Genomic DNA, 9,437 nt, shown 5'->3' with positions numbered 1-9,437 from the left:
ATACAGGACCGTTGCTCGCCCGGCCGCAGCACTTCTAGCCGGCCTGTGGACATCACTGCTGCGGAATACCATCGTGTATATAAGGATCTACGGATCCTCAAATCTAGGGGGATCACGCCCACAGCAGGGATGAAGAAGCGTATACGCCGGCGACACAGAGTCGCAACTATAAGCCAGTGGAAGGACAGACTCACCGGCCTTCACAACTTGGCCAGCGTACGCTGTCCGCCATCCTCCCAGTCATGGAGGACTGGGTGGATCGTTGCGGCTGGAAAGGCGTCACATCATTCTGGACGACGCAAATAATCACGGGCCACGGATGCTTTTCCTCCTATCTACATAGGATCGGGAAAGAGGCATCCACAGCATGTCATCATTGCGATGACGGTATCGACGACGCCCAGCACACTCTTGAAGTGTGCCCGGCATGGACGGAGGAGAGGCAGGTTTTGAGAACGTGTTGGGACCGGACTTATCCCTGCCTACCATCATCGAGCTTGCGGTGTACGAGGACAACGCCTGGAAGCCTTCATGGACTTCTGCAGCGAAGTAATGCGTCGCAAGACAGAAGCCGAGAGGAAAGAGAGCGGCATCCACAGCCGCTTCATCAAGAGCAACACGGGCGGCAATCATCGCGGGACTGGCCAACTCGGCCACAACCGCCGTCATGACTCCCGCTCAAGCACCAGCACCTCACGAGTACGCGGGTCTTGAGATCAAGACCGCGCCCAAGAGCGCCCACCAGTCGGGCCATCGGTGGAAGAAGTCCGAGGACTAATCCTCCCTCTTCCCAGCCATCAGCCCAACCGGGCACTCACAACGTGTCTTTGAGCCCTTCGGCGTCTAGACCAAGGGCCAGGACACTAAGTTGACACAGTCGGGGAGGGACAACAACATCCCCCTCCCCGTAAGTAATAGACATTCCACGGAGAAGTCAAAAAGGAGATAAACTCCTCCGAACCAAGGAGTAGAGCAAAGTAAGAGGCGACCCCAGCGAAAACAACTCGCTAAGAAGAAGCATCCGCCGAGATGCAAGTGCGGAGGGGACCGAGAAGTTATACTTCTGTGCATCCTCGGTCTCCCCTCAAGGATAACGCACTGGGTCAGAGCCCCGACGGGTTTTAGTGGGTAGTGGGCAGGCCTCGAATAGCGAGCCATAAGACCCGACCCCACATACCCCCAGAGAAAGGGGGGATGCGTAAAGAGTGCATTTCCCGTCGTAAAAAAAAAAAAAAAAAAAAAAAAAAAAGGTTAGGTTAGGTTGCCCTCAGGGGCCACAGATGCCGACCCTTTATTAGGTCGGTGTAGGTCTGTGGTACGGGACTTGGCGGTCCCGAGGTACCCGAGCCCGGCAACCACTTTGCCGAGAGGGGAGGTTCATTCCTCCCAAGGTGGTAAGGATGGCGACCCGGAATACAAACGCCCGGCTTGTCGAGGTCGTTAGGGGAAGTCTTCTGACTTCCTTTCGGCAACCTCAGGGGCCACAGATGCCGACCCTTTATTAGGTCGGTGTAGGTCTGTGGTACGGGAATCGGCGGTCCCGAGGTACCTGAGCCCGGCAACCACTTTGCCGAGAGGGTGGGTTATATTCCCCCCAAGGTGGTAAGGGATGGCGACCCGGAATTCAAACGCCCGGCCTGCCGGGGTCGATAGGGAGGATTAGTTCCTCTTCCGGCGGTTGGTTGGGGGTTGGGGGGTTTGGGGGGTTGGGGTGTTTTCCCTTTTCCTTTCCTTTCCCTTCCCTTCCCTGTCCCGCTCAGTCAGAGCGGTGAGTACGGGCGTGGGGCCGCTCGGACATATTCCGAGGCGGGGCTCACGCGCCGTGAGGTCGAGGAGTCGGCCAGGCCGGGGTCGTTAGGGTTGGTACCCCACCGGCCTAGGGGAGTAAACCCTACACAAATCAACAACACTGATTTTTTCATGATGAGCCAGTCGTCCAAGAAAAATACGGGTGTATCGCCTCAGGGGGATCGGATCCCCAGGGGCCGGCGTGAGGGGAGTACTGTCCCAGCTCCCCTCTCGTCGTCATCGCACGATGGGCCATCTGCCGCTCGCTCCGCAGGGGCGGCCGAGGAAAATGCATCTGCGAAGAATGATGCTGCGTTTATAAAGCCTGCAATCATTAGCATGGCTCGCATAGATCGACCGGGTCCATTATCATCCAAGGTCACCGTGTCTAAGAAAGGAGGAGAGGCTTCTCCTGGTCAATCGCCTCTTTCGTCTAGGAAGAGTGCGTCTACATCCAGGGCTGTATCGCCTGCGCCTTCCGTCACTTCCACTGCTTCAGCCATGGATTTGTCGGATGTTGTAATGGAGAGCGATTACGATTCGACAACGTCGCTCGGCCGAAAAAGGAAACGCGAACGTGGACGTCCCCCTACGACCGGGGAGTACATTGGGCTGTTGCAAGTCAAGCAGCGGCTACGTGAAGAGGAGGATTTGGAGGAGCAGAGAAGGCAGGAAAAAGATATACTTAATCCTGCTGTTCCTTTAGCTGGTGGCTTACAAGCTAAGGCCACCGATTTGACGGCGCGCTTTATGGAAGAGCTTCGTTATGATCCGGCGGCTAGCCTAGCAGCCGTGGCTCTCGAAGAAATGCAACGTGTGTTGAAGGTTGCATCAACATCAAAAGGTCTCAAGGGCACTTTTATTAAGACCCTTAAGGAATCTGCCTGTAAGACAAGCGCATGCCTTACAAACTTGATGACCCGTGTGGACACAGCTATTATGGACTCTCCAGCGGCTGAAACAGAAGTCCTTCGTCGCAAATTAGAAGCGGCTGAAAAGGAAATCGCACTACTCCGGGACGACATTGCTACGTTAAAAATAAACAGCAAAACAGGCTCTCCCAAGAATGACTCACCAAAAGGGCAAGGTCAAAATAAAACTAAAAACTTGGAAAATGCCCGACGACATGTAGAACCTGAAGAAGTTCCAGCGGCCTATAGGCCAGTACTTAGAGGTAGGAGGAAGATGCTCAGTCCTCCTAGATTGCAGTATAGGTCAGAAGAAGAAGAGGACCCTCTTCTCTCGAGACTCGACCATCTCTTTGAGAGATGGTGTGAAAGAAAATGGGGTAGAGGCGGAATTCCTCCTCCAACTCGTCTGTCTCCTAAAAGTCAACAGGTAGACAAATCTAAAAAAGATAAAAAGGTGAATGAAGGACAAAAGGTCTCTTCTAAACAAACATCCAAGCCCACTCCTTGAAATTAGCTCCTTAGCAACATCAAGGCCAATGTCGGCCCCTAAGGCTCAGGCAACAAGTAGTTGGGCCACTGCTAGGAAGAAAGGCAAGTAAAAGCCTGGTACTGCGCGTAACATGCAAGAAAACCTCCTGGCAAACGAAATATTGGTGGCAAAACCAAACCAGGATGGTAAAATAAAACAATCTTCTAAGAGAAAGATTGCTGCCTAAAACAGCAGCAGTTACGGTTTCTTGTCCCGACAATACAACAGAATACTGGGGAAGGCCAAAGACCTGATTGACCTTACCAGCCTTGGCATTGACTCAGTCCGACCAAGGCGTGCGCTTACTGGCGCTATCATATACGAGGTGGCAGGAACTGATAATGCCGTTAAAGCAAAGGCTCTTGCGGATAAACTAGGTGAAGTCCTTGCGGACGAAGAGAACGTGCGAATAGCGCACCCTATAAAGATGGCGGAAATGCGGGTCCGAAATTTAGACGACACCGCAACTTCTAATGAAATTGCCGACGCCATAGTCGCTGCAACCTCCTGCGATCCTCTTAGCATAAAAATAGGTACTCCCAGACAAGGAATTAATGGCCTATTTACGGTTTGGTGCCGCTGTCCTTTAGTCGCGGCTAAAAAACTTGCCCTTATTGGCAAGATAAAAATTGGGTGGACCTTAGCCCGTATTGAGTTACTTCCTAGTCGTCCCCTGCAATGCTACAAATGCTTGCAGGGGGGACATGTTAGGGAACGCTGTCCTAACAGCGAGGATAGGAGCAGATGTTGCTTTCGTTGCGGCGCTCCTGACCATCTGGCGGCTGATTGTGGTGAGGCCCCTTTTTGTCCTGCCTGCAACAAAGCAGGCAAACCGGCTGCCCATAAGATGGGTGGTTCATCTTGTTCTGCCCGATCTAGACAGACTAGGGCGGGTGGCATTGTCAAGCCCAAAAGCCGTATGAAAACGGCTGCCACTCAACCTGTTCTCGAGAAGACACCTATTCCTCTAATCCACCTCAGGAGGTAGAAACTATGGAAGTCGAGGTCATAAATCCTCCACCTTTAGAGCAAAGGCCTCCTAAGGTCTTTACGGCTAAATCAGCCAGTGTTGGTAGCGGTCTGGAGGAGACCGATACGGCCGAGCCTTCGCCGCCCTAAATATTCTCCAAACCAATTTAAACCACGCTTCCCAGGCACAGGATCTTTTCCTTCATTCCCTGGTGGAGCGTGGTTGTGGAGTTGGTATTGCGGCGGAGCCTTACCGCGTTCCCCGACAACCTTGTTGGGCGAGCGATGAGCGGGACTCCGTCGCAATTACCTGGAATCAGCTTACCCGGCCCTGTATCCCTGTGGAGCGAGGAACTGGGTGGGTCTGTGTCAAGTGGGGCCCATTATTCATCTTGGGAGTTTACGCGTCTCCTGCGCTGAGCCTTCTCGAATTTGAGGAGCGACTCGATACAATGAGCGCCTTTATTCGTGCCAGATATCCTCAACCTTTCCTTATAGCCGGCGATTTTAATGCCAAGTCGCCGGATTGGGCTGCCTCAGAGCCGATAGACGAGGTGGATGTTGGCGGCATGGGCTGCCGAGTTGGATCTTCTCATAGTCAACGAGGGGTCCAGTACTTGCTCTGCGTGGAGAGGAGACTCCATAGTCGATCTCACATGGATCTCCTCTGCGCGAGCTTTTGTTAGAGTTGGCGGGTGGCGGAAGAGTTGGAAACCCTATCCGATCATAGGTACATCCTTATGTCCCTCTGCCTCCCGAGGCACGTATAATTCCGTTCCTCCTAATAGAATGTGAGATGGTCCTCGATTGTTCGATAAGGACAAATTCCTTGCCGCTCTAGGCATATACACGTGGCTGGATGAGCCTATTTGGGACAGTGCCTTGGATGGAGCAGCTTGGCTCTGTGAGATAATTAGTGGAGCATGTGAGGTCGCTATGCCTCGTTCTGGTCCCCGTGTTAACACACGGGCTTATTGGTGGTCGGAAGAAATCGCCACACTTCGGCGGTTCTCCGTCCAAACTCAGAGGCGGTACACGCGCGCCAAAAGGCGTCGCCATGGGACAGTGGAGGATACAACGGCGGCCTACGAGGCCTACCGAGACGCGCGACGGGCCCTACGCTTAGCTATCAAGCAGGCCAAGACCCAAGCCTGGGATGAATTACTTCAATCCATCGATGAGGACCCTTGGGGGCGTCCCTACCGGATAGTTACCGGTCGCCTGCGTCCCAGAGCTCCTCCTGCAACCGAGAGTTTGGAGCCACATACGGCTGCGTCTGTAGTAGATAGATTATTCCCACCCGATACTGGTGGCGAGACATACTTACCTCCTCTCCCTTCCGGACCTTCTCCTGATTGGATTCATGGGGCGTGTGACGTGACTGAGGAAGAGTTAACCGCCGTGGTTAGAAGAATACGCCCAAATAAGGCCCCTGGGCCTGATGGGGTACCAGGAGGAGCACTTGCACTAGCTCTCGTTAGTTTGGCGCCGCGGGCAGGCAGGATCTTTACTTCCCTGCTCCGCGACGGAGTATTTCCACCTGAATGGCGCCGTGCCAACCTGGTTCTAATTCCTAAACCAGGTAGGGCAGCCGGAGAACCCTCCGCGTATAGGCCTATCTGTCTGCTGGATGAGGTTGGCAAGGTTTACGAGAGGATTATCTCGTGCCGCCTCATCCAGCATATCAACAAAGGTGACCCGCCGCTCCAGTCGGAGCAGTTCGGCTTCCGAGAGGGCAAGTCAACCATCGACGCTATTGCGTCGGTTAGGGCCCTCGCGGAAAGTACAGTAGAGGAGGGGAGCGTGTTACTGGCCGTCTCGTTGGACATATCCAACGCCTTTAACACGCTCCCCTGGAAAGTCATCAGGGACTCCCTTGAATACTTCAGGGTCCCTAATTATCTTCGACGGGTCATAGGTCAGTACCTTAACAACAGGGTACTTTCCTATAATAATAGGGATGGTCGCCGCGTCAACAAGAGAATAGAGCGAGGGGTCCCACAGGGCTCTGTTCTTGGGCCACTCCTGTGGAACCTCGCCTTTGACAGGGTGCTACGATTGCCCCTTCCCCGGGTTGCAGCCTGCGTTGCTACGCAGATGATACGCTGGCCCTGGCCAGAACTGGGAAGAAGCGCGCGCGCTGGCCGAGGTTGCCACTAGTATGGTGTGCAACACTCTGGCCGAGATGGGCCTGGAAGTGGCCGCTAATAAGACGGAGGCCCTATGGTTTATGGGTCATTCTGTCGGTCCTCCTCCACCTTCTTCCATCCTCATCGGGGGGGTTCCTATCCAGGTGGGTCACACTCTCAAGTATCTCGGACTCCACCTGGACAGTCATTGGCGTTTTTCCGAGCATTTTGCTCGCTATACCTAAAGTGGGACGAGTTGCAGCCTCGTTAGGGCGCATTATGCCAATCTTGGTGGGCCGGGGTGAAGGCCCGTCGTTTATATGCGGCAGTAGTGAGATCGGTGGCCCTTTATGGCGCCCCGATATGGGCAAAAGATCTCGCCAACAACAGGCGGGCGCTCAGCGGCCTGCGGCAAGTTGATCGCAGGCTTGCCGTTCGAGTGGCCCGTCTGTATAGGACGACTGCGGCGGATGCCGCGTTTGTGATGGCGGGCCTTCCCCCCGTCGATATAGTTGTGAGAGGCTTACGCCGAAAGATATCGGCGTAAGTCCTCATGTTAAGACGCGGGGTTCCCTTAACCCCGGCTGTTCTGACTCCGTTATTGGGGATCGCCAGATTATGGAAGAATGGGTTCCAAGTTGGCACAGTTGCCGTTAGACGCACCAGGTCATCGGGCATCACGCCGTTCGCCCATTTCTGTCAGAATGGACGAACGGTGTTAGGGAGAGAAAATCTTTAGGGCGGCACAGGTGATCACCGGACATGGTGTCTTCGGTGATTACCTGTGCCGCATAGGACGAGAGCCAACTCCCAAGTGTTGGGAGTGTGGCGGGGTCGGGACTCGGCGGATCACACACTTGCCGAGTGCCCGGCCTTCGCGAATGAGAGAAGGACGCTAATTGCTCTTAGGTCCGACCCTCTCCCGGCGGTCATATCAGCCGTGGTGGGGAGAGGCCGAGAAAGATAGAAGTATCTCCTTCTGTGAAAACGTTATTTCACAGAAGGAGGATAATGAGAGAGTCCGTCGGGGGAGATAGCCCCATCGGTTCCCAAGGGCGCCGGTCAGGCGCAGAAATAGAGGCACCCGGCGCATTTGCGCCGCTGGTGAGGAAACGGGGGCGGGTTCGGTCTAAGGATCAACCCTACCCCCCTAGTATGGTGTTGGAAAATGGCCCTTTTTAGGGCCAAGTAGTCAGGTGTTGGGAAATGGCCCTTTTAGGCCAATTAGTCAGGCGGAGAAAAATGGCCCTTCAGCCACTGGAGTTAGCCCCCTGTAGGCCTCCACTTATCAGCCCTTTTCAGGGCTGAGGAAGGAGAAAGTATGTGCTGGTGCCCCGGGGGACGGACGACCCAATAGCTCCCGCAAGGGTGAGGGTCGTCCCGTCTTTCTGGTGGTGTCAGCCGTGCTTCTTGGTGCGGAGGGGGCGGTATCATAGGTGGTTGGGAACCACCTACTGCCCCCTTGCCCACTTGTGGGCGTTGGCGAGAGGGTAGTGGTCCCCTCTCGTCAAGTTATTAGGATGGTGGCCCGGTCAAGCTCAATGACCGGGCGCCGGTGGGCCCTCCTTAGTCTTCAAGGAGGTGCCCCCGGCCAGGCAGAGACCCCCTAACACCTGGGGGTCCCGGTAGTGGGCGAGCGGCGCGGTGCTTGGAATGTGTTTACGATTCCCGTGCCGCTCGCCAATGACTGCCTGCGCTAGGCCACTCGTGAGGTTTTAGTGGGTATTAGGCAGCACGTTTGCATAAGACCTGAGTCCCACATAACCCCCGGAGTTCCCAAACCGGGGGTATCCGTAAAAGGATTTCCTCACGTTAAAAAAAAAGGTTAGGTTAGGTTAGGTTCCCCCTCGTAGTGCGCCACCTTGTCGTGGTGAGGGGGCTTAAGGGATCGAATCAACGATCCGCTGGGGCAGTACCTGGGACTTAGTCCCGGGGAGGGCCCGGCGGGGAGGTTCGATCCTACTAAGAGCGCACAGTACCTTCCTGGCATTGCACTCCGAGTACATCACGTACTCGAGCCGGGGAGGTACACCCTCAGGGGCCATGAGGCCGTCCCTTTATTAGGACGGTGTAGATCTGTGGTTCGGGACTTGGCGTTCCCGAGGGTTCCTGAGCCCGGCGACCACTTCGCCGAGAGGGTGGGTATTATTCCCCCAAGGTGGTAAGGATGGCGACCCGGAATACAAACGCCCGGCTTGTCAGGGTCGTGAGGGGAGGTCTTCTGACTTCCTCCTGGCAACCTCAGGGGCCACAGAGGCCGTCCCTTTATTAGGACGGTGTAGATCTGTGGTACGGGACTTGGCGGTCCCGAGGTGCCTGAGCCCGGCGACCACTTCGCCGAGAGGGTGGGTTTTATTCCCCCCAAGGTGGTAAGGGAAGGTAACCCGGAATGCAAATCCCGGCCGGCTGGGGCCGCAGGGGAATTGGTTTCCCGCCATGCCACCCGGGGGTTGGGTAGGGGCCTCCGTTAACAAAGATCCCTTTCTGAGGCATTGCACGCGGGTGCTCCCGCAGCCGAGGTTAGGGATTACCTCTACCCGTTTCCGGGGCGTACGTGGTGCGTTCCTGGGGCGGGTACGAGTATACGCACCGGAGTTGCACACCGGGGGTGTGACCCCACGGTCTCCGGGGGCGTAGGGTGTTCCGGCCTGCGGGCTGGGCACCCCAGGGATGACGTAGGGGGTGTTTCGGGCCGCTCGGAAGTTCCCGAGGTGGGCCTGGTCACCCGGGGAGGAGGTTTTGACCGCCACGGGCCGCTCGGACGTATTCCGAGGCGGGGCTCGTGGCGTGTCTCTGGAAGAAGAAGGAAGCGGCTAGGTCGGAGTCGGCAGGGCGGGCACCCAATCGGCCTAAGGGAGAAACCCCAACCAAACCATCATGATACAACATGGGAATGACGTCCAATCAGAAGCAGTTTTACCGTCTCAGGGATTCGGACCCTCAGAGACCGGCGTGGTGGAGTACCGTCCCGGCTCCCGCCATGTCGTCATCCAACGACGGGCAATCCAGCGCTTGCCCGCAGGGGCGCTGGTGGCTACAGCGTCTGCGATGTTTTCTATGAAGATCGGTCCGACGGGAGGATCATCAATCCAGGCTATCTTCAGAGAAGAT

At 55.7% G+C, this 9,437-nt stretch overlaps 2 protein-coding genes across 2 annotated transcripts; both read left to right on the top strand.

Annotated features, from left to right (window-relative positions):
* The first annotated feature begins 242 nt into the window (after positions 1-242).
* LOC139112972 (uncharacterized) lies at positions 243-671 on the top strand. The gene has a single exon (XM_070673888.1). It carries the CDS (start codon positions 243-245, stop codon positions 669-671), a length of 429 nt encoding a protein of 142 aa, XP_070529989.1.
* A 3,550-nt stretch (positions 672-4,221) lies between these two features.
* On the top strand, positions 4,222-7,634 carry LOC139112978 (uncharacterized). The gene is made up of 5 exons (XM_070673894.1): positions 4,222-4,296; positions 4,383-4,878; positions 5,039-6,135; positions 6,317-6,490; positions 7,509-7,634. Exons 1-5 carry the CDS (start codon positions 4,222-4,224, stop codon positions 7,632-7,634), a joined length of 1,968 nt encoding a protein of 655 aa, XP_070529995.1.
* Positions 7,635-9,437: the final 1,803 nt, after the last annotated feature.

This window comes from Cardiocondyla obscurior, unplaced genomic scaffold (assembly GCF_019399895.1).
Source record: "Cardiocondyla obscurior isolate alpha-2009 unplaced genomic scaffold, Cobs3.1 scaffold76_0_78318, whole genome shotgun sequence".
Classification (NCBI taxonomy): Eukaryota; Metazoa; Arthropoda; class Insecta; order Hymenoptera; family Formicidae; genus Cardiocondyla; species Cardiocondyla obscurior.
Note: the sequence above shows the minus strand (reverse complement) of the source record. Positions and strands in the feature narration are given on the sequence as shown.

Coding starts and splice junctions, on each gene's coding strand:
- LOC139112972 (XM_070673888.1), top strand. CDS start 243: ATGGAGGACTGGGTGGATCGTTGCGGCTGGAAAGGCGTCACATCATTC.
- LOC139112978 (XM_070673894.1), top strand. CDS start 4,222: ATGGAAGTCGAGGTCATAAATCCTCCACCTTTAGAGCAAAGGCCTCCT. Junction 4,297..4,382: donor TTACGGCTAAATCAGCCAGT/GTTGGTAGCGGT, acceptor CACGCTTCCCAG/GCACAGGATCTTTTCCTTCA. Junction 6,136..6,316: donor GTCAGTACCTTAACAACAGG/GTACTTTCCTAT, acceptor GGCCCTGGCCAG/AACTGGGAAGAAGCGCGCGC.